The sequence below is a fragment of the Danio rerio genome, chromosome 6 (assembly GCF_052040795.2).
Source record: "Danio rerio strain M-AB ecotype USA chromosome 6, GRCz13ab, whole genome shotgun sequence".
In the NCBI taxonomy this organism is placed as follows: domain Eukaryota; kingdom Metazoa; phylum Chordata; class Actinopteri; order Cypriniformes; family Danionidae; genus Danio; species Danio rerio.
The window spans coordinates 31,524,401-31,550,601 of NC_141026.1; the positions used below are offsets into that span (position 1 = coordinate 31,524,401).

At 36.0% G+C, this 26,201-nt stretch overlaps 1 protein-coding gene across 2 annotated transcripts in view; it reads right to left on the reverse strand.

Annotated features, from left to right (window-relative positions):
* Positions 1 to 26,201, reverse strand: part of nme7 (NME/NM23 family member 7) — a 60,861-nt gene that overhangs the window by 27,124 nt on the left and 7,536 nt on the right. For both annotated transcript variants that reach the window (NM_130929.3, XM_087254977.1), the window contains exons 4-9: positions 24,304 to 24,414; positions 19,516 to 19,566; positions 19,128 to 19,335; positions 17,992 to 18,097; positions 3,940 to 4,004; positions 3,000 to 3,068 (exon numbers count right to left, since the gene is read on the reverse strand). In NM_130929.3, the coding sequence (NP_571004.3) occupies positions 3,000 to 3,068; positions 3,940 to 4,004; positions 17,992 to 18,097; positions 19,128 to 19,335; positions 19,516 to 19,566; positions 24,304 to 24,414 (610 nt within the window). The remainder of the gene's footprint in view (positions 1 to 2,999; positions 3,069 to 3,939; positions 4,005 to 17,991; positions 18,098 to 19,127; positions 19,336 to 19,515; positions 19,567 to 24,303; positions 24,415 to 26,201) is intronic.

The following is a 26,201-nucleotide window of genomic DNA, read 5'->3' on the forward strand; positions in this document are numbered from 1 at the left end:
ATTCAGCTATTTTACTAACTGCACTGATATATCTCAGAATGGTGGAACACACAGTGCAAATGTTTCATGGGCACTTTGCACCTGCAGCAAGCAGTCTGTGTTTCGGCAAATGTGAGGCAATCAATATGTTGATGAGAGTTTTCATGGCAACAGACAAGGTCCTGTACTCCAAAATAGCCTTGGGCTTCAATGACCCGGAACCACAAAAATGGCTTATGTTTTGCTCTAAAGACTTGCTTGGACGTTATCAGAATAAATGACCATTTTATTAAATAAAAATACCAAACAGGAACATGAAGATTGCTCCCATGAACTGAATTTTCACATACTGTGAGGTTACTCTGTAGCCAAAACAGGGAAATTGCTATGAGGCAACAATTGTATATTTTTGTATTCTCAGCCCATAGAGGGGTATGAAGGAGAGATGTGTGCATGCAGTTGCAAGAAAGTAAATAATCAATGTTTCAGCAAGTTCCCCTTCCTCTCTTAATGACTAATAGACAAATACAGTCTGAGCTTAAAAATAAAGTAGAAATGAACTCCTTTAACTGCACTCATGGCTTATTGCTAATGTTTAATGCTTCATGACTGAACATAGGGCACCAATGTAAAAGTGCACACCAACACACAAAAACACCAGTCTTAAAAGTGTAATTAAATAAATAAAGCATCTGGTTATTATTATTTTTTGTTTATTTTTTTTAGTTTGACGTGCAGCATTAAAAACTGGTGGACCAATGAGATTGGTGCTTTTGTCCATGTGACTGGAGCTAAAACAGGACTTGGTGGTTCTCAAGCACAAAATGGTTAAGCCGTTCACATGAATATTGCAAATTAAAATTTGTTGGTGAGTGTAATTTCACTTAATATTCTTTAATGGCTTGTAGCTTTTTCCTGCAAACTTTTGACCTGAAAAGTTTGTGATAAATAAAAAAGCATGTGGTTGACTACTTCTTCTGTGCAACAGGGAAGTGTCAAAAGTTGGCAGTGCCACCTTGTGCATCAGGGTATTTCTGTTTTTCACAAACATCAGGCAGTAATTCTGCACCCAGCAACCTAAGACCGGTTATTTACTGAAGATAAGAAAGGCTGAGACTGGTAAGTATCTGGATGGAAGACCACATGGAAAAACTCGGTTGAAAGGGGTGTTATTGAGGCTTGCAGGGGGCGCTTAATCTGCGGTCTGTGTGAGTCCTAATGCCCCATTACAGTGAACGGGACACTATACTCTCAGTGAGCAGCGTCTTTCAGATGAGATGTTAAAGCGAGGTCCTGACTCTCTGTGGTCATTAAAAATACCATGGCACTTCTTGTAAAGAGTAGGGGTGTAACCCTGGTGTCCTGGCCAAACTCCCTCCATAGGCCCTTACCCATCATGGCCTCCCAATCATCCCCATCCACAGAATTGGCTCTATCAATCTCTCTCTACTCAATCCACAGCTGGTGTGTGGTGAGCACACTGGCGCTGTTGTCCTGTGGCTGCCGTCACATCATCCAAGTGGATGCTGCACACTGGTGGGGGTGTGGAGAGACCCCCCTCATGATTGTGGAGTACTTTGTGTGTATGACCATACACAATAAATGCGCTATATAAATACACATTACATTACATGTTCGCATAGCTAGTCGTAATTTATATATACTGTATGTTGATTACAAGCAAGAATAACTTGTTTGTGCAGCCCAACGCAGTTTGTATAGACAAAGATTACAAGCAAGAATAACTTGTTCTTAGAGGTCCCCATAAATTGTATAGACAGAGATTACAAGCAAGAATAACATGTTTGGGATTGTGTTATGCTGCTATTTCAAAAATGGTGGTCAAAACGGTTTCTGGTCATCTTGTTGGTTAGGTTAACCCCAGGGGCTTTACAACCCCTGACACCAGCAGCTCTTACTTCTAGCCCAGCAATGTTGTGTTGCTACTTAAAAAGCATTTTTTCTAGATCAGAGCTAGTGCTTTGGGTGTCGATAAAATCTAAAACTATTTGTAACTAAGCTCTGGCTCTGAACAAGCACTCAAATGGCCTAAGTTTAAAAGGGAAATTTTAGATTGAATTAATTATACTGCATGTGATAAAGTAGCTATAGTAGTCATTAACTACTGTTTACTCAACTTCAATATTAGGTATAGTATACTTACTGTGTTCATATGATACAGGATAAGTAGCAAAACACTTTTGCTGCTACTGACGTGAGAATACGGTTAAGGTTATGCACAGGTTAAGTGGTTTGGTATGTAAATGTAAGATCAATAGTGTCCCTACCAGTGGCAGAACTAAAGTTTTATGCATGGCGGGGGGCTTCTTCAAGGGGTCCCGTACCCAAGGAAACTTTTCGATGGTATCGAAAAGCATGAACAAATAATATGATTTTTTTTACAACATTTTACAACAGCCTGTTACAACGACTGAACAAATAACATATGTCAAAATAGATTATTTGAACTAATTATTGGATTCTGGTTTGTGCTTATTTACAAAAAAAATTGACACTTCACTTAACCACAGCTTTACTTAACCATCGTGGCAGATGGGTTCAGTTATACTGTAACTGACTGCAGAAAGTGTAACACTAGTACAGATTTATATCTTGTGCTACATATATAACAATCTTGTCTCTCTTATCTGATCAACTGTAATGGAACAAAAGGTCAAAAGCCAACTCACAGTGACTCAACTTTAGTAATTCTACAGATCAGTAGATGAGTTTTCCTTTAAAAATGGAGTAAATAGAAAGAGTAAAGGCAATATCCTCTATCTTTCTCTCTCTCTCTCTCTCTCACCTAATGAAGCATAGGCCTTTTAAATCAGAACAGAAACACTAATGTATAACTGAAAATGTCTATAAATTAGCAAATGCATTAGGGTTTCAATACATGTTGCCAAACATATAACAGGAAAGAAGCATATTGATCACTTTGAGTGATGACTGAAACTTTGGCATGGCACCAGGTTCACCCTGGGCAGATATATTTACAGAAATCAACATATACTTACAGTGTACTCGGCTACAACCCCTTTATAAACCTCTAAAAACTCCTCAGCATTTGCTCGATCCATGTTGAACTGTAGAATAATGGAAAACCAAGTCAAAATTCAAAAGGCAAAATAACACACTAACAAAAGACATTGTGACTTGAATACACACACACACACACACACACACACACACACACACACACACACACACACACACACACACACACACACACACACACACACACATATATATGTAAATAGTTTAAATTGAAGAGACAGAAGGACATTTACAGTAGGACGTTTATTAATTGACAAGACTCCCATCATTCAGGAAAGCAAAACGGTTTCACATTCAATATGAATAAATTAATAATTTTGTATTTCTGACTTAAAAATGGAGCATTTGAAAGAGCTGTCCAACACACTGGAAATAAAAATCTCCAGACCCACCATTCTAACACACCATTATAACGGTCTGACTTTCTTTTTATAAAGCCCTAACCACACAAGCTTTCTAATAGTAACAAAACCTTCATTGATCTGCTCTAGCCCAGGGGCATCCTCTGGACACTATTTTCAGCAGTGTCATGTGACAGAGATAAAGCCCTGTAATTGGCCAGCAGAGAACTCATTTGGAGATGTGGGAGGCCACTGATCTGGTCACAGATTGCATGGTCGATGATGGGGTCAGTTTACACCAAAGGGAAAACATAATTGTGTTTGCCCTTGGTTCATAGACGGACTTTGATTTTTTTTTAAGCTGGTCTAATAACCATAAAATGGGTTTATGTTTCATTTAGGAAGTTAACTAAAATGAATAACTGGAACATACAGCTAATGTACATGTTAGAAACAAGCACATACAAAAACAGGGAATTAGCTCTAACGTACAGTTCAATTCTTATAGGCAACACTGGCTAAAACAGAAATATAATACAAACCTAACTAAAATACTTACCATATGTAGGGCAGATATCTCGAACCCATTTTCTATGATTGATTTAAGGATCTTTCCTGTCAATGCTGTAAAAAAATAAAACTTTCTAAATGAAAGATGTTCACTTTAGACTTAGTTTTCAAGATTTCATGAATTTTCCACACATTGAGCATATATGAACGTGCACTGTATTAGCAAAAGTTTTGGCAAACCGCTCATTTAATTCAGGTGTTCCATATTTTCATATTTACATGTCTAAAATCAAGCATCTAGGCATACAGACTGCTTCTACAAATATTTGTGGAAAAAAATGGGTTACTATCAGAAGTTCAGTGAATCCAAGAATTCAATCTCAAGCACAGTAAGTAGAGAGCTTCATAGATTGGGTTTCCATGGCTGAGCAGCTGCATCCAATCCTTACATCACCAAATGCAATGGTATAACACACTCTGCCAGTGGACTCTAGAGCAGTGGACACGTGTTCTCTATAGTGACGAATTTGCTGTCTGGCTATCTAATGGTCGATTCTGAGTTTGGTGGTTGCCAGAGGAACATTACTATATTGAAGACTTGAATAAGTTTGATGTGGAGAAATTTGACTGGCCTGTACAGAGTCCTGACCTCTTAGGACACAAATATTTCACAAAAAATGAAAATTGGTTGTTTTTGCGTTTTTTCGAGCGGATTCATTCTTCCATAAATTTTGAAGCTATGTCACGGCAATTAGATCCTTGCGTGAATTCCAGCATGTAGACTGGATGTCTGTACCGGCGGGTACAATGTGATGTCTTTGAAATTTCAGCATTAATTCATGAGAAAGACTTCCAAGTCTTTCCAGACCAGCAATCAGCACCACACTGCACGTGCCACACTGCAGTTAAAGTTGACAAATTAAGAATTTGGCAATTAATTTGATTACTTATGTCCATGTAAACATTGGGTGTACTCGCACTATGTACAGTTGCCTTGAACCGGGCCAAAGTCTTCCCAGACGGCCCGCACATACATTTCATTTAGGCCTGGGCACCCTTGGGCATGCCTGGGAACGCTTATGACAGTTTGCGTTCATTGAACAGTAAGAATGATTAACAAATCCATATGAAACAGCCCCTTAAAAGTCATGTCTTGCTTTCAGTTTTGGGCTTAGGCGCGTTTTGCACTCACACACAAGCATACCGCGCCAAAGCCCAAGTGAACCTGAGCCCAATTCAGCGCACTCAAACTTCTCAAATAAGCCGTGAAATGGGCCTGAGCACAGTTTGTATAGCATAGAGTGAGTAGGCCCTCAGTCACTGTCTTTCTCCCCCTGCATCTGTGTGTGTTGTTTTGCCTCTTTGAAAATCGGTGCATGCTCGAACAGAAAACTCCCATTTTTATGCAAACCCTTCCCTCTTTCCCTCCCCTGACACTCCCATCTAAAAAAAAAGCTGGACTCACCCACTTTCCAGACTTTTTTCAAACTAGGGTTGTAAAAACACCCTGCAGAGACAGGGGGGTTTCATAGCCCTTTAATACACTTTATTACACTGGCTGACCGGAATACTTGATTCTGATTGGTCAGTTGCTATATTCTAAGGTAAGTTATTCTCAGATAACAAACACTGAATCTAATAAAACAAGCATGTCTTATTAGACGTCACATACACATTCGTACTTTCACAGCATCATCGTTTTTCACAGTTTGGAGCCATCTTGTTACTAAATAAAAGGTAGGTTTGTGCATGCTCCATTCAGCTGTTTTTGTTTCTTTCAGCTTTGTCTATATTTAAAGAATTAATAAACTATTACATCTCAGAACAATGTTTCATAACAAAGTACATCTTAGTGGTTGTTTTCCTAGAACAAAACCCTTTTGTCTAATACAAAAACCCTACACTCCACGTCTTCCATTTTTCTGCGAAAAGAACCACTTGGATGTATTTCACATATATCCTAACAGATTAAAAAATAAATAATTACAAACAGAATATTAAATGGAAATTTAAAGTCAAGTTAAAATTTATATTTATATTTATAACATTATATATATATGTATATATTTATTATTTAGTATATATATATAGTATATATATATATATACTATATATATATATAATATATATATATATATATATATATATATATATATATATATATATATATATATATATATATATATATATGGTACTATATATATATATAGTATATATATATATATATATATATATATATATATATATATATAGTATATTTAGTATATATATAATATATAGTATATATATATTATTTAAACATCACAAGTTTCATTAAAAAGTTTATATTTCAATTTTGAAAAAAATAACACTCCTATTAGGACAGCAAAGCAAGTGCAAGGTTTATTCATATGCTTATGGAAACACAATCTGGACTTCTAAGAGCTTATGGAAACACAATCTGGACTTCTAAGAGCAAACTAATAATTAGAAGGGAGTGTAATGATTAAGGAGTTGGATGCTAGCACAAAGATTTGAAGTTCAATACTAAGTAACAGTAATCTAGGAAATCACATGATCCTGCTCGATCGACTATGTGCCCTTGCTCTAGGGTGAGTGTCCTTGCAGTTAAAGAACTATATGTTGTTAAGTGGCAAGTAAGACTTTTGACCTTCTGTTAACCAATATGATCACGTCAAGTTAAAGGCCAACAAACAGTTCACAAGATCATGAAGGAGTGACTTCAAAGAAGAGACTTTGCTCTAAATAACACGAGAGTGAATCTCTACATCCACTCCTCTGGGCTGAGAGCCAAGAGATTATATTAATAAAAGGCACAGTGGGGAATGTTTCCATCAGAACTGATTTAAGGGTTTATGGTTTCAATATTAGTGGAGTAAGCAGTACCAAAACACACTGACACTTATTTTTCCAGAGCACATTATTAACAATCAATCAGAGTATATAACATAGTTCTGTCAAAAAAAATGTAATCCTCATAATACACTTAGGGAGCTACTTACACTTAAGAGGAGCTACATACACATTTCTGAAAACCAAATAACTGTAAATGAAGGAAATGTTGAGAATTCTTATTCTAGAATTCTAAAATTCTTATTCCAGAATTCTAAAATGTATTTATTCTATTGTATTGCTTATGCTGTCCAACTGTCAATAGCCCCTTTCACACATACAGATCTTTGCAGAAAATGACCAGCTAATTGAAGTGAATTTTGATTATTTGGCAATTTTCCAGAATGACAAGTCGTAACATTACCATTAAATTGTAGAACTGCTGTGCATGAACAGTATATTGTAGAATTTACCGGTAAAGTTGTTCTGGTAATTTTGCAACAATCAAACATTGTTAGTGTGTGAAAGAGGCTATTTTAGGTTAAAAAAAACAAAACAACAACATTGCTCTAAAAGACTATATTTATTTCTTGCTTTGCCTGGAAATCAAACCCACAACCTTGGGTGTCAAGCTTTATTGTTTAAGCTACAGAAAGGCATTATGGGTATGAAGTGCAGACCAAACTTTCTGCACAGTCTGACACAAAGAAATTTAATTAGCTAGTTTTCTTTAATATGTTTAAAAAGAAAACATAAATATGCTAAAATTAATCAAATGTGTTTTAAATCTTATTTAAATAGCTGAAAAGAGCAAAAACAGTTCAATGTAAAGGCTGACATTGGCTTTTACAGAATTAGCTTAGCCTACAGCGAACAAAGCTTGGGGACTACAAAAAAATACATCTGGGTTAATGAGATGATAAACCATTCAGGTTTCATGCATACACACTGCCTAGCAAAAGGAATTGGCCAGAGGTGCTGCATTGTTATAGCAGAGAAAGGTGAAATGCCGTCCAAGTGCTGCTATTTCCACAGATCTTGTTCTGTTTCTGTATTTGGACTTCCAAAGGACAGACACAAAGAGAGAAGTGCTTACAATTTTATTTTAATTATGTTCAAGAGAATTATAAGAAAAAGATATAGCTAGAATTTAAAAAAGGACAGCTTCCAGAACCTCTCCCTGTTCAGTGCTGTATTCAGCTAAAACTCCTCTAAGGAGGAGCAGCTTCAACCATAATAGAAAAAGCTGTGGATTGTGAGCCACTACCTGTATTTTTATTTGTTAAAATTGATCTATTACAAGCATAGTTTATTGATATGTTGTTGCGAGGAGGTAAACAAGGATATACAAAAATGGGAAATGCTGTTTGGCGCTGTTAACAATTTAGCTACAAATTCATATTTATCCTGTAAACAGCATGCAGTTTCTCTCTAATCAGCCACTGTCCCTGCGTTACATCTCAAATAACAAACTCGCAAAAGATATATGAATGTTTCATATAACTTACACATGCTTATAACCTGAATATATATATATATATATATATATATATATATATATATATATATATATATATATATATATATATATATATATATGAAAGACTGTAGTAGACTGAGTACTGCAGGCATAAATTTCAGCTGTTGTTTCTCTCTGATAAAGGCTCAAACTGAGACGGCTAAAACTGATTTATATTTTTTTGCGTCCCGCACACGTGTATGCTCCGGAACATTGCATAGCCCTCGCCATGGCTGACGCAGATGCTGATGCACACCTCTCAAAAAATGTAACTACACTAGCTATGTTTCCATCCACCTATTTTTATGCGCATTTTGCATTTGCGCATAAAAAAACGGTTGATGGAAACGCCATGATGCGCATAAATATTGAAAATGCGCATAAAAAAACGTATGCGCATAACCGAGTATTTCAACGGGCATGTCAGAAACGCAAGTAATTTATTAAATGAAGAAAAGATTGACACAGCCTCTCCTACCACAGCAAATTATGTCTTTACTGTTGATATTTGGCGCCAGTTAATCAGGATGTGACGATTTTGTTCGCTTTGCACATCTTTTATGTGATAATCCAGTTTTGCACATAAAGGTCATTCGCATATTTGGATGGAAAAATAGCTAATGTTCAAAAAAAAAAACACCCACGAAGAAACTTGACACAGAGGAACATTTAAACCTACTGCCAGCTAACATTTCGGAAGTGTTATTGTAGAGCAAAACAAACAGCACGCAGAAGTATAAATGCACAGCTACATGCAAGGCAGTTTCCATGGGTCACACCGATCATTCGACGCAGAATTAAAAACCAACCAAATCAGAGCCTCTTGAGGGCGGGCCTTTCAGAGAAACTAGGAAACCTGACAGTCGTTTCATGTGAGCAGAGTAGCTGTATATAATTAAAGTAAGGTATTTGAAATAAATAACGTAATTCTTTTACAAATGAAGCATGAGCACACATTGCTTCGCACCCCATAAACACAACCAAGCCTTAAAAATACACTCTGGACAACCCCTTTAAAATAAATTAGAGAGAAAAGATCAAATGGCGTTCACACAGAGCCCTCTGACAGATTACATCTCATTTGTACAATAATAAATGCCCTAGAGAACTTTCCCTTAGCCACGTAAATGACATGTTCACACCCAAAAGCTCCCTTGGCACCACTGCTGACCCTAAAGGTTCAGACTCAGACACCATCAAGCCTGTTGCTAGGCAATGCTATCAGCACTGCCTGGCAACACAGTTGTCTATTCCAGTCATGAGTCGGTTCAAAACAAAGCAGACTGATTTTTCTATCAGCTGATGTCTTTTAGCTTAAAATGATGAACTGACTGAATGACAAATAAATTCTGAAACATTAAACTTAAAGTGACTTTTCTACTGGCCGAAAAAATCTGTCGACAAAAGTCTAATATCATTAATCTCAGATGCTTTCATCTACAACTAACTTTACCGTTATAGACTTTGAACCACAAGACGTGAATCTCAGGAACACATTAATGAACAGTGCCAAAAGTTTAAGCCATTTTACTCTTAAAGTAACATGACCTTGAGGACAACATTAACCTAGTATGCAGTGTGAAGTGTATAGATTTAGCTTGTTATCATTGTAATATATTAAAGGAACAGTGAAAGTTGGAGAGTAAAAATGCACTACAAACTAGATATGACCCTATACATAGGGACAATAGGACAATAGGCTTGAGTAAATTATTAGCCATTTATTATATTATGCTGCTTGTTTGAATATATGCCTGGCATAAGGAAACATGACCTTTACCTTACCTACAGATACAGTATGCACTGTCACTCCGCATGCTATATAACATAACAAAGCAAGGTCACACAGGACAAAAGTAGCAGATTTCTGTTCAGTTCAAAAGTCATTTTTTTGTTAGTTTTTTGGATATCATTATGTGCATTCAGCAAAAAAATAAAAACATTAAACCAGTCAAAAGATACAGAAAATATACATAGAATAATAAGATTATAAACATATTTCTGTGGCTGCTGAAAATTCAATGCATCATAGGAATACGTTGCATTTTAAACATTAATAACAGTGATTGAAACTTAAAAAACTCTTTTTAAAAATTACTTTTTTCTTTACTTTATACCTGTATAGCTGCTTGTTAATGGGGTGCTTCAGAATGTAATTTTAAGGCTTGGTTGTGTTTATAAGATGCAAAGCAATGTGTGCTCATGTTTCACTTGTAGAAAATCACATTATTTTTTTCATATATCTTACTTTGAAATTGAATATATACAGATTCTCTACTAACATGAAAATGACTGACATATTTCCTAGGCCCGCCCTCAATTGACTCTGATTGATCATCAAACATAATGTGCTGTGATTCGCAGATCGGCTCCACATCACCAGTAAAGAGTCACACCTCCACATGCACACGCTTTGATTTTGCTGCGTAAATAGTGTCAATCAGAGTAGCTGTGAGCAGTATCTGTTTGAGCCTTAATCAGACAGAAAATGAAAAAGATGAACCTTTGTGCCAGTTCTCTAAAATAAAATCTAATAAGTGTCTGTAACGAGTGAAAATAGGGTGAGGCTCCTTTAAGAGAGAATCGCCATTTCGTGTGTGTCTGTGTGTGTGTGTGTGTGTGTGTGTGTGTGTGTGTGTGTGTGTGTGTGTGTGTGTGTGTGTGTGTGTGTGTGTGTGTGTGTGAGTGTGTGTGTGTAAACAGTCTGTAGACGCATGTAATATGAGAACTACATGAGTACGGGCCCAATACTTATTTTTCTTTTTCCCTAATGCTCAAATTAAGTTATTTTTCTGTAATATAAAGTGACACTGTTGACAGAAGAATAAAGAGCAAGATGTGGGATTCGACCCTTGTGAGTTAGGAGAGCTATCTTTTTTTTTTTTTTACCAAACTCAATGTGTTGTCTTTCGCATATATTCGGAAAAAAGCATGTGTAGGTAATATGAAACGTTCACACATCTTTTGTGAGTTCATTAACTAAGATTTACAATGAAGAGAAAGCTTCCACATAGAGAGACACTGCAGCGCAGTGATAAAGATTGTGTGTATTTACAGTGGTTTGAGGGATAAATATGAATTTGTAGCTAAATTGTTAGCATTGCCAAACAGCAGTTCCTGTTGTTTACATCCTTGCTACAACATACAATTAACGCTTGACACTGTGATCAATTTTAACAAATTAAAAATACTTACAGGTTTTGGCTCACAATCTACAGCTTCTGCTTGTTGGAGCTGTTACTTGAATGAGTTTTAAGCCGAATCCAGCACTGAACTGGGAGAGATTCTGGAAGCTCTCCTTTGTCAAATGCTAGCTGTATATTTTTTATTATTCTCTGCAGCATAATTAAAATTAAATTGTAATCACTTCTCTTTTTGTGTCATGTCTTTTGGAAACCCAACTACAGAAACAGAACCAGCTCTGTCGAGATAGCAGCATTTGGATGGCATTTTAGCTTTGTCTGAAAAAATGAACAGAGCTGTTGCTGCATAATCTGCGTAATAACAGCCTTGTCAGGGCCGGAGTGGGACACCTTTTCAGCCCTGGAGTTTCAAGCCTCAGACCGGCCCACCTCAGTTCACGACTGACTATATTAAAATAAGGTCATTTCCAAATCAGTTTCTAATTACACTATCACGTCTTTTTTTTTTTTTTTTTTGAGAAAACAGCTGCTTTAGAACTTTTAATGTTCAACAACCCTAACAGTATTATATGTCTTAACAATAAAAATAATAAGTTACCCTTACGAGGATCGAACCCGGGTCTACCGCGTCGTAATCTAACGTGCTAACCGCTAGACCACAATAGCTGTGTTTATGAAGGAGACACAACTGAGTTTTATAATCATTAAAATAGGTGAAAAGAGAAGAGTTGCGGTAAAATAATGAATAAAAAGGCTGTGGTCAAGTAAATAAATAAATTTAAAAAGTGTGACTGCTGAGAGCAACAGATTCTGCAGCTAGGGACACCGGCCCTCGCGGCCGAAAAACGGACCGGCCCACCGGGAATTCTCCCGGTCCTCCCGATTAGCCAATCCGGGCCTGAGCCTTGTACCAGCTCTCTCAGCAGGAACTTTCATTACTGGCTATTTTTATTTACTTCTTTTGCAAACCTGGTCGCCTTCAACCCACCAATCAAAAAAGAGATCAAAGATGCAATCCTCTTTAAATCACTGGTTTCCAGCAGTTATGCGGGAGGTCTAGCGAACAGACGCACTGCAGGAGTGTGGGTGTTTGATTGTTTGAAAACTGACTAATAGAGGGTTGACACAATAACAGGCCAAATGAAGCTATACTTGAGCTAAAAGTGTGACCAGTGACTTCATATTTCCTTTATATTTCAATAAGTCAATCTTCATAACCCTGCGTAACGTTTTTGTTAATCTTAGAGTTCCAATTAGGTGTGTTCAATATGTTTCATGTTGGATAATATCATAAGGTGTTTAAAGAGCCAGCTCTAAGTGGATGAAAACATCCAGCTGAGGGTTAAATTTTAAAATGCACCTTGTTTAAAAATATTGAGTATTTTATAAAAGATTAGACTCAGAGTCAATTAAAAGATTCGTAGTTCGCCTGGATCTTTTGCCTGTTCAAATCAAACTATACCAAATATGAACTGCCGGATCTGGTAAAACGTGAATGCGCCTTTCCCTTCAGACATTAGCGGAGTGCGAGGGATCACGAGATTGATCTTGACGCGAAGATTACTATTACTAAGAGATGGCTAGACACGTAGCTGTGGGAATAAAGGGTTAAAGTTCATTTTTATAACACCACCACAATATAGCCAACCATGTGCTGTGTTTGTTACTGACATGTTATTGTTTGAGTGATACAATAACCTACATTGCAGTGCGGGATTCACCGGCTGTTTGTTATTAAAGGAAGGATCAGCAAAGTCTACTGATATATGGGACTTTGTCAGTAACTGTTACACAGTTTGTTTCTTTGTCCTCCAGATCCTGTAAGTATTTCTCCTTACTACACAAGCTGTAATTGAGATTAATATGGTTGCCTCGTTTTCTTTAGTTTGCAAAATAGGTATTTAATAGCGTGTTGTCACTTGTAATTGCTCTGCACAGCTTGTAATCACATATCCCTTATAGATCAGTGCTTGTGATGTATCCCTCAAGTTAAATCTGTATGGGGAATTTACATATTTCGTCCATAACCACAGTGAAAACTTGATGCATGAAGCAGAGACTGGGGATGCAGGGGTGGACTTACCCATCACCCAAGTTGAGCACACTGAGGTAGTTTGCAGGCTCTGCAGTGGCAAAGCAGCAGGGGGTGGATGAGATTCACCCTGTTTATCTTAGGTCTCTGGATGTTGTGGGGCTGTCTTAGCAGACACGTCTCTACATTATCGCATGGAGGTTCATTTTTAAGCAGGAGGACTGGAGGATGTGCTCCAACTATAGGAGGATCACACTCCTCAGCCTCCCTGGGAAAGTCTATGCCAGGGTACTGAAGAGGAGGATCCGGCCGATGGTTGAACCTAGCATACAGGAGGAAAAATGGACCAGCTCTATACCTTCACCAGGGTGCTCGAGGGTTCATGGGAGTATGCCCAACCAGTCCAAATGTGTTTTTTGGACTTGGAGAAGGTATTTGACCGTGTGCCACATGGCATTCTGTTTTGGGTGCTCTGGGGTGTATGGGGTCAGAGATGCTCTGTTAAGGGATGTCTCATCCTTGTATGAACAGAGTAGGAGTTTGCATTGCTGGCAATAAGTCACACTTGTTTCTAATCCATGTTGGAATCAGGCCTTTTGCCACCAATTCAGTTTATAATTTTTATGGACAGAATTTCAATGGGGTGGTTTGCTGCCGATTATGTGATGTGGCTGGGATAAGAATCAGCACTTCCAAGTCTGAGGCCATAGTGCTCCACCGGAAAAAGGTGGTTTGCCATCTCCAGGTTGGAAAAACGACCTTAACCTAGGTGGAAGAGTTAAAGTATCTTTGGGTTTTGTTTACGATTGAGAGAAGGACAGAACGTAAGATTGACAGAAGGATTGGTGCAGCAGCAGCAGCAGTAATGCGGTCAATGTGCTGGTTTGTTGTGGTAAAGAAGGAGCTGAGCCGAAAGGCAAAGCTCTCAATTTACCGGTCTATCTACGTTCCAACTCTCACTTATGGTCATGAGTTTTGGGTCATGACCCAAAGGACAAGATCTTGGATACAAGAGGCCGAAATGAGTTTTCTTCGCAGGGTGGCACTGCGCACGCTTAGGGTGAGGAGCTTTGTCACCTGGGAGTAGAGCCGATGCTCCACCACATCGATAGAACTCAGCTAAGGTGGCTCAGGCATCTGTTTCAGATGCCTCCTGGACACCTACCTAGGGAGGAGTTTCAGGCATGTTCCACTGGGAGGACTTCTTGGGGAAGACCCAGAACATGCTGGAGGGACTATGTCATTCGGCTGGCCTGGAAACGCCTAGGGATCTTCCCCGAAGAGCTAAAGGAAGTGTCTGGGGAGAGGGAAGTTGCGGTTCCGTGACCCGGAAAAGCGGTAAAAAATGAATGAATGAATGAACAATATTAATTACCCTTATGTCATTCCAATCCCCTTTAAGAGAGACCTCTCAAAGAGACCTTCGATCATCTTGAGATTACAGATTATAATATTTTTGATGAAATCAGAGAGCTCCCTCATCCTCCATAAACAGCCATGGTCAAAAAATTTTCAAAATGAAATTTCCATTTCAAAATGGAACTTAAAACATCTTCAAAACTTTCCATGTGACTAGAGCAGTTCAACTGTAATCAAATAAAGCTCTGAGAACACTTTTGTGGATAAAAAATCTGTATTAAAATAACTTTGCTCACCAATGTTTTCTATATCAGATCAGTATGCACATTTACTATGGGCAATACGACACTTGCATGTTGCACTGCTGTTGACATCATACTGGCCGTAATTGTGCATCCTGTCAACCTGATGTACTGTAGGATAGAAAATATAGGCAGAGTTTTTTTTAGAGTACAAATGTGTTTTTGGTGCTTCGTATAATGCGGCTGAACCACTGAAGTGACATGAAATGTTTATTGGTTCCTTTTCTGGACTGGAGTGTTTTGGGACCATTGCTGTTTATGGAGTATTTGAGAGCTCTCAAATATCCTCTAAAATATCTTAATTTGTGTTCTGACAGGACTTAGGGGATTGGAAAGACATGAGAGTAAATAATTAAAAGAGAATTTTTATTTTAGAGTGACCTAACCCTTAAAATATTGTACGAACTGATAATTTTGTTTCCCACTCATTCACGAAAACCAAACTGTATGTCCAAATGTCCTAAAAAGAAACAGTTAGCTTAAAGCATTAGTATGCAGTATACAATCAACATCTGAAGCTATAGAAAGCAGTTTTTTATACTCATGCAATATGACAAGAAAGTTTTAAAGCATGCATTTTTTTGTATGCGTGTTCAGGACTGATGGGATATTCTGTTGTTCAGGTTCTGGTGTGTATGTGTGTGTACGTGCAACATTCCCTCCAGGTTAATCAGCCTACAGCAATGTACAAAATCAACTTGGGGCCTGCTTAGTCCACGAGCACTATGTGAAATATCTACCTCAGCCCTATCGAGAGGATTTGAGATTTCACAGGTCAGTGCCCTGGCGGCATGCTCCATGAACAGGGATCAGGAGATGGATTTGGACAAATCCAGAGCGAAGGCTTGAATAAGAGTACGAACTGGCTTTGGGGGTTTTATACTCATCAACATATAACTAGCAATATAACGGTACGCCAAGAGGGGATGGAGAGAGTTATATAAGCAGAAGACAATCACGGAAGGACCAAAGGACTCTGAAGTAGCCCCATTGTTAGTTTAACTGCTCCTTTCATTCATGAGAACTGCACTTCTGCATTTTTGAAAAAGAAGTTTTAAACATTTAAACAATAAAATAACAATAAATAACCCTAAATTGCACAACAGATATCGCAAACCATAAAGCATTGTGCAATTTGCAATGAAATGGCTATTAATCAACAGCAAAACATTATTTTAACCTTAAAGTGCTGTACAGAATATAAATAGCCAGGAATGTCTGAATGTAATCAGATTTACTGAGCGCAGGTTATTTGTATGCTTATTTTACTTCCAGTAAAATCAAATGTAAAACTAGGTTAAATATCAAAACAATCTATCCAGTTGTAAAATACTATTGGGCTGACAAATATATATACAAAAATGCTAAATTATTAGCCTGCCTGAGAAATTTTTCAAATTTCAAATATTTTATTTTTAACAGAGCAAGGGCATTTTCACAATATTTTCTATAATATTTTAATATTATAAAAAAATGTTAATGTTAAATATTTAATGATAGCAGTTTTGTAATTAGGGTCAATATTATTAGCCCCTGTAAGAAGTTATTTTTTAGATTAACAAAGATTTTTACAGATCAAACTACTGTTGTCCAATGACTAGGGCCAAACAGAATCTGCATATATTTTTTTGCTATTTCAGCTGAGAAATTTTGTCAAAAATCTGCTAATTTACGTGGAATGATTTTGGGAGTATTTTCATATAGGCATATAACTAAAACAATATATGAAGTAAAAAAAATACCTTTTTAACTTTTATTTAATACTAACAATGCAAATCCAATTAGATCCACTTTATTTGGTAAACAAAGCAAGTCTCGCATATAATACATCTACTAAACGACAAAAAATATTACTTTACAAACTGTACTGTAAACTTTTTATATAAATATTTTAATATTCGTTAATTATTATACTGAAATTAATTTAAAAACTGAATAATTATAAATTTACACACATTTACACAAGTAAATAAACAGAATCAATGATGGGCTAAAAATCTGCGCAAATTTGCGGTATTCTGCGCGCACAGATTCCGTGTGGGCCTACCAATGACTTACCTAGTTAGCTGAATTTGCCTAGTTGAGCCTTTAAAAAGCTGAATGCTTGTATCTTACAAAATCACTAGTTAATTATTATGTACTGTCATGTTTGTAAGGACAAAAGTTTAGTTCATTTCAGTTATTAAAAATTTGTTATTAAAACTATATGTTGAAAATGTGTAGAAAAAAAGATCTCCGTTAAACGGCACAAGTAAAAAATTGAAAAAGAAATGCAATTCCACAGGAGGGCTAAAAATTTAGCCTTCAACTGTGTATATAAATGCATATACGCATGTATGCATCCCACAAAATAACATATAGTACATATACAGTCCAACAAAATTATCAACTTACAGTATTGATGTACAACTATTAAATAAAAATAATAAACTAATTAATTATTTGTATAATGAAATGCATTGTATAATGAATGTATAACATGAATTGTTTTAGATATTACTTTTCCAAGACTGGTAATAAAATTCCCAGATTTGTAATATTTTGTGGAAATATCTACAATGCAAATTTTTTATGTGCATAGTGAAATGTCTAATAGCACTAGATTTATACACTGTGTGATAAGGTTTGGGGCCATGATTAGTGGAGCTCCTGGACCAGTATTCAAGAGAGTATCCCAGCCTAAGTGACTAACTGGGACAGCAGTGATGTAGTTTGCCATATCATCAATAGCGTCATAGTTCCTCTGATGAATGATAATGTGCACTTTCGAGAAGACATTGGTTAATAATATACTATAAACAGCACATTTAAATAGCAAATATTTAACCAAGCTACATCTCATCTGCAATATGGTATTTCAAAGACTGATTAGACATGTTGAGTGATTCGCAGGGTCTGTTGGGTTTGGGTTTACCTTCTGAGATGGCATGAGGTTTGATGATACAGCAGGTACAGTCTGAATATTTGGCTGTGTTTGAGAGGCCGTGACCAGCAGTGGAGGGAAAAAAGTACTCCAATTCCTAAAAGGCAAGCAGTACGGATAGAATGAAACACTTTTTATTAAACTTTTTTAGTATTTGCTATCAGGGTTCCCACACCTTGCTTCAAATTCAAAGACCTTTCAAGGCTTTTCAAATTCCAAAACCCTCAAAAAGTATTGTGTGACACATTTTAATGTGAGAGCAAGATTACATTGTGTTCCCCTGTAAGATATATTTCTACAGTTTTCATGTGTCAAACACAAACATGCGAAAAAATAAAAAAAAATAAAAAAATGTTTATTTATATTTATTTACGGCTGGGTCAGTTGATGTTTTTGTGTGGAGTTTGAATGTTCTCCCTGTGTTTGCGTGAGTTTCTTCTGGGTGCTCCAGTTTCAACCACAAGTCCAAAGACATGCGCTACAGGTGAAATGGGTATGCTAAATCGTCTGAAGTGTATGTTTGTGAATGAGTGTGTATGGATTTTTCCCAGTGATGGGTTGCCGAAAAGAAAATGAATGAATGAATGAATGTTAATTTATTTTGCCCATTTGACAGAGATGTGATATTCTATGTGTTGTATTTCTGTTTTGCATAAAATGTAAGAATTTTAGTACATCTTATACTATATTCTCAGATGATCTGTTATTGATGTTTGCATGGATTGCATTAAAAGGAGCTAAGCTCACGTAACCACAACATTTTAAGATATATGAATATGCATTTAAAATTTTCTTTGACTCATGTGTTTACATTATTTTATCAAGCAAAGCAATTTAACATTGTATTGAATAAAATATTTCATTCAGTCATAGGCATGTGAAAGTCATGGCTAAGTACAAAAACAAAGTATGTTGTGCGTAACACATAATGCAAGTGAGGGAAAGATAATGAACTTTTTTTCGCCAGAAAACTTCTTCCACAAAAGAAATTGAAGCACTTTTGAGGACATGTATCTATGTATGTAGAGACTTGAACTTTTTTCTTCAAGACTCTCTCTTAAGACTTTCTAGAATTTCAAGGGCTTGTGGGAACCCTATCCTCTTAACAGTTGCTTTTTTTTGGTTACCCGTGCAGCAGATGCCAATGAGTCTGAACCATGTCCTGCATTCTTAGTTCCGTCTGTACCAAACTGGCCTCTTAGACTATGCGCTGCCTCTTTTTGTGCCACACCAGAATCCGTCGGGCCTAGAACTTTTCTCCAAGTCGACACCGCCTCGTCCCCCATCAGCTCCATAGCAATTACAGGGCCAGAGCTCACAAACTGCACCAGATTACTGTTGTTAAAAGAAGAAAACTGTTTTTGTCAAAATTGATGTGCTGCTAATGAACAAATTTGTGGTTAAAACATGCAAAGTCATGGCAAAGTCACTCTGACAGTTGCGATTTAGGTGTCAGAGTCTCCTTCAAAAGCAGCACCTGCACAAAAGTCAATCATTGACGCAGAAAAGACTCACTTGAAAAAAGACTTTGATTGATGTTCCATGTAAAAGTCCGCTGCCTGCTTCCTGTAAGAAAACCATAAAAGTCCACAGAGTTAATAAGTGATCTCCAATCCCTGTTATCTTTTAGCTGAATATGCATTTACATATGAATCTAAGGAGAAAAGAGTGCCTTTCATTTTTTTATAAAGTGTGCAGTTCATGTTAATACAACTTCTGTAATTATATCAGATGTTAATCTGGTGACACATCACCTATAGCGTAAGAAATGAGAAAACCTGCCTGTGCAAAAAGTTAAACATCTTCATGAACATGGACTGTTTGTCAATGAACAGCTGTGTGCTACTTTGAGGACAGGTTAAAGCAGCAAAACCTGACCAGGCTAAAACAACACAGTCTATCGGAGAAACTCTCGGACTCAGCATATTTCAAGAGGAAAAGGAAAGACTAGTCATCAGCATGTTTCATTCTCCAAAAAAATGTAGTACTAAATCACGTGCATATAGACATAAAGACAAATGTGTACGCTTTGAATTCTATATTCACAAGATCTTCATTTTCCACTGGTTGCATAGATAAACACAGAGTATGTTTACATAGATTCCAATAAACCAATTTTAATATGCTTAAGACAATACTCTGATTAAGAGTCTACCATGTAAATAGTGATTTATGATTAATTTAATCCGATTAAGGTCAAAATTAAACTAAACAAAAAGGAAATTAAGTCATGTAGAGTATGCAGATTTTGGTGGCATTATTGAAGTGCAGTACAGACATTTAAACTCTTTAATCAAACTAGCATCGTTGTGTAGGATATTCACCGCACTTTGCGACAGGATGGTCTATACACACATGGCTGATTGACACTGCTGTGCGTTATCATTTCAGAGTTTCAGAGTTGTTCATACTTCCAGCAGTTCATACTCGCACCTAATATCTCTTTTTTCACGGGGGGCATGCATGAAATGTTCCTGAGTGAAAGTAAAAGTGCCAAACGTTGACAAACTAAAAATAATACACCCAAAACTACACTAAACTCCAGAAGAAATGTGGATAGCGACGACACAATGACATTAATCAAATGATGTGCTATAACAGGTAAACTGGATCATGAAAGAAACATTCAAAAAGCAACACATGTAAACACCTTATTCATATTATGGCAAATTCAAAATTCAATTACTGATGTCCGTGTAAACATAGTCACTGTCAAATGTTGTCTCTCTGATGGGTGAGCAAAATACAAATATACAATAGTTTACCATTTCAGAGATCTACAGAATCAATTAAGCTATTATTGCTTAGTAAAGATTATCAAGTTCCAATAAAAGGTTTTGTTAAGTGTTAAAGCTTAAGCCAGTGCTGTTACTGTTAACTAAAACCGTTGAATTGCTCAAAGCGATACAAAAAGTGGTAATTGTGGAGTATTAGAGATAAGCTATATTGATTACATTCATTCATTCATTTTCTTTTCGGCTAAGTCCCTTTATAAATCTGAGGTCACCACAGCGGAATGAACCGCCAACTTATCCAGCATATGTTCTTTGCAGCAGATGCCCTTCCAGCTGCAACCCATCACTGGGAAATATCCATACACACTCATTCACACACATACACTATGGACAATTTAGCCTACCCAATTCACCTGTAGCGCATGTCTATGGACTTGTGGGGGAAACCGGAGCACCCAGAGGAAACCCACGTCAACACGGAACCAGCGACCTTCTTGCTGTGAGGCGAACATGCTACCCGTTGCGCCACCGTGCAGCCATATTGATTACATATTATATTATTTACATAATGCTTTCAGCGTGTTATAACAACTTGTCACCCAGTGATAAGCACAGTTATTCAGCAAAATTAACGTTACAGTGAGCGCACTTTGTCTGACAGGTCCATTTGTGATAGGACCTGTCAGACTGCGTGTTTAGCGAAAATGTTGGCTAAATGTAAAATCGAACACTGTATACATCTTCCCCAAAACTCGCTGAATCTGCGGCTCATAACAAAGAACGGTATTGGGCTGGTGATCATCGCGAGAATCCTGCTGTGCTTCCCTTATATATTGGACCGGCTGACTCACCTGCTTTCCACAAACACAGAAAAATATAAAGCAGCGCAAAACGAGACTGAGCATTTAAAAGACACAAACCGAAACCAAAACTTTTAAAGAGTGGTAGAAGTGAGACTTTTCTTCTTTTCTTTTGTCCATTGTTTTGTGAGATGTATATTATTTTACTATTTAGTTACTAACTAATTTTGCAGCTTTCAGCATTGAGTTGAATGATTTTTTATATTTTTTCCTTTGTTTTGTAGCAAAAATATTATTTATTAAATTGACATGCAAATAAAAACAATAGGACAAAATAAATATTTCTTACTGCAATGCTTCATTTTTGTTTGATGCAAACAATTACATTTATTTTTCAAAATGTAACATTTTTATAGCAGATAACTCGCATTCAAGCACACTCAAGGCAGCACGATAATGAGAAATGTAATTCATTGTTAGTAATATTGTCATTTTCGTCCTTATTAATATTTCATAATTATTAGACATTCATTTTGGAATTATTGCACAAATATCAATAAGTCATAAAATAAATAGTTAGACAGTTGTTTCGGGTTTTTGTTAGTCCTCATTGATGTTGTTTTCAAATACAAAAAATCCCTTAATATACAATTGGCAGCGGTGCTCATTCATTTTTGGTGAGTGCTCCTAAATTTTTTAGGAGCACCGGTGCTACCAAGTAAAAATGTTCATTTCGAGCCATGTAAAGACAAAACTATTTTTATTTTGCATCTTAAAAGGAGGCAAAACAAATACATAAAAATGATAATAAATATCTAAGGTACTTTTATTTTTATATTTCAATTTTAATTATTCTTTCCTATGGTACAACCAACGGCCTTCAAGTCATTATCTTAAAATGATCATTGAAAAGAGGGCTTAACATCAAGCAGTGAACTTCTCCACAATGTCGGCTGTAGCTTTAAATTGCGCTTTATTTTGTAATGGATTCAGACTGGCTGATAGTGTTTTATCATTTATTAGCAGGGTAATTTTAGTTTTTATTAATTATTGCAATGATATTGCTTCTCTACATCTTTATCGCAATAGCTTTGGTCTAAACTCTGGTGTTGTTTTTCATACAGAAAAATGTTTAGATTTTTCGAATTATTTCCCTATCATTATCGTTATAATTATCATGCTTGGTGTGAACCGCCCTTAACACTAAAACTTCCAAGAAAAAATAACAGAAAACTACAAAAAAAAGATTTGACTAAACCTAACATGAACAATCGTTCAAATGAAAGCATCAATTAATACTACAATATTATTTAAATAAGATATCGTTGCACTTTACAATCTATGGTATTTACATTAATCTAATTGACAATTCCAACCATTTTCTTTCAAACATATCTTCAGGAGGAACAATAGATTTTAGCTAGTTTTAGCAATGAACAAAGATAACCTGATTTTTGAAGGTCTCATTCTGGCTCACACTCTCTTTATTACCTGCTTTGTAGTTCTGAATTCTAAACAGGCAAGGTCACTAAGCCCTTTGAAGCCCTCTAAATGTCTTCAGATTAACTCTTAAGGACTTCTCTAATCTAAAGAACAAAAACCAGAGGCTGATTTGCTAAAGGGCACACTATTATTCGAGGAACATTGGAATTTCAGTAACTCCCCATTTCTTTGTACACTCTATTTCTGTTTACAGCTAGAAAAAAATAGATTTTCTGTCAGCACCCTTTTACCACAACTCTTTAAAATAATATACTGACCTTAAAAACAGGCCTAGGAAATCATGTCTAATATATTTTCTCTCACCCCTCCCTCTCACAACCAATTATTACAAGTTAATAATTTCATGAGTGTACTGTAAATATAATCCATTTCTTTTACTGTGTAAAGATGGCTACTAATGAGATGATCTGCTCTTTGCAAGTCTTACATTTCAAAGTGTTTCAGGATACAGACCACAGATTGTGTGGAATTGTTATATTTCATTCTTAACTCGCCCTCTAAATAGGAGGTTTAGACAAAAACAAGCGTATGCCAGGGATAAACAGGTTAACATATAGAGCAGGCAGTGCTTGAGTTTTGCTGTGATATACTTTTTTCCTGAGCATGTGACTTTGAGCCATTACCAGTTCTGAGAATTCACTCTTGGGTTACTTTAAAACTGAAATGCCTCATTAGCATAATTGGTCTTAAATTGCTTTAAGCAAAAATTCCCAGTGCCTCCTTTCTTTGTACTTCCATTGTAAACATAGAGATAAACAATCAGTTTTCCATATTTTGTGATTCAAGTTTGGTTGTTGTTATTGTTGGTAATTTATGATTTTGAATTATATAATATGACTTTGATCTTACCTCCAACAACTTTTAATGATGAAAAGTAGTTTGAAAAAGTGACCTTTATAAACATTGTTGTAATTTTAATGTGATGTATTGCCTGGGTTGATTTAAATTATGGTACAAATACCTGGTAATAAAATACCAGCACTTTTCTACTTTTTTATATTTTTTCTGCTACAATACATTGTTTCAAACAACTAAATTGTAAATAAAAGTTACACTGTTAAAATGCAAAGATGAATTTTCAACATTAAAAGTCAAAAGAGCAGAGATCAAGGTCCCATAATGCATAATTCATAACTGTGAATAAAAAGAACATGCCTGTGAATCCCAAATTACACAAATTGTTCAAAAACAAAGATTTTAAAATGTACTTGGGAAATTTTGCTGAGGGGCAGCTGCCAACATTGCTATCATTAAGCAAAACCTACCATGTAAGTTTAGTCATTTTGGCTTTGGTGACGATTAGGTTGGCATCATAAATCATCTGAATAATGTCGCCAACTTTACTGACAGCATCCGGCTTAATCATAGCCAAAGTCCTGAAGAAGACACAAAACAGATGTTAGGTATACAGTAGAAAGTGTGCTATTGTTGAAACAAAATAGCAAGAAGCTGAACGCTGAAGTAGTAGTATAATCTAAGTGTTTTTCTCAATTTTATTAGAGTAATTGGTTTTGGTGTGTTAAAATCATGATCATAAATATGATGATGCTTCCATTTTGTTAATGTTTTTCTTTTGAATGAACAAAATTTTGCACAAATGAACAAAGACCCCACCATACATATTGCAGCTATTCAGCACCACCAAATTTAACTCTTGTTAATTTTTTTAAGAACTAAACAAGGACAAAGGAAAATACACAATACACAGCAAATGGCAATTATTTCAAGAACAAAGTAACGACAGCTGCTGTCTGATTTTGCCACAGGGTGGTTGATTAAATATTATTAGGTCCCTTTATAGTCAAATTAGGTTCATGGGGTGATCAGTTTAATCAGAGTATATTTAAACTACAGAGTATATTTAAACAAATATAATTTCTTTAAAAAGCAAATTGTTCATATCTTTATTTTAAAATTACTCTTAAGCATTAGACAGGGGACTACATATGGTCCGACTCAACAGCCGGCAAAATCTTTTCAAATCTTACACTGAGTTACATGAGGGGCAAAGAGCATCCTAATTTCATTTTATAAAAAAAAGACATCAGAAGGTGTTTGAGCAGAAATAATGCACTGAAAATTTTATAAAAATACAAATTTTCTAAATACTATTTAGTAAAAATACTAATTTTCAAAAGTACAAAGTAAAAGTTTACTCATTTATGTTGAGCACTGTGTTATGTTAATAACAATGTCTGACACTACAGGAAGATGATAAAAAATATATTGTGAAAATGAAACAGATGGTTAGTTAGTCATCCAAAAATGTACTTTTGTCAGCTTGTTTCAAAACCCATCTGACTTTCATCATTTATGAACCAGACTGATCTGGAACAGTTCAACTCGATGATCCTGCTGTTGTGGTTAACAAGCTTACTGAAGGGGGTTTAATAGTGAATAATGACTTACAGTCCTTTTTGTTTGGGACATAAAGCACATAAATCATATAGATAGATTTTATTTTGACATAAAAGTTTTTTTTTTTTTTTTTAATATTCAAATATGCTTTGGTTAACAACTGTCCTTGGAATGTAACTTTTTAGGCAAAAAAAAAAACCTTGATGCTTTTGAATCAACATAACAACTGTTAAAGGGTTAGTTCAGGCCGCAAAAAAAAAAAAAAAAACAACTGAAAACTGACATAACCAAATCTGAGGCCTGTTGCATAAAATGAGTTGAGCAAACTCTGGGTTGCAGAGTAAGTTTTGGGTTGAGAAAACCTGGTTAAGGTCAGGTTAAGTGCTTTGAAACTTAGAGTTTAATCTAGAGTTGTTGATTAACTCTGGACCAAATGCTCCTGAAAATGTGACATTTGTAGCAAACAGCCAATCACACAACGGGTGAGCGAAACAGCTTGATTCATATCTCACAATACACTTGAAGATTAAAATATATCATTATGAGAAATTTTATAAAAATAAATACATTTACAAAGCAAAAATATACACAGTTGATGCAGCAAAAGTTATATTATAAAAGCAAATATTAAATCAATGACAACTAATCAACTGATATTAATAATGTAGCTTCACAAACTGCTAAAATTGGTCATTTTAAAAGCCTTATATTTATTCATTCATTTTCTTGTCAGCTTAGTCCCTTTATAAATCCGGGGTTGCCACAGCGGAATGAACCGCCAACTTATCCAGCAAGTTTTTATGCA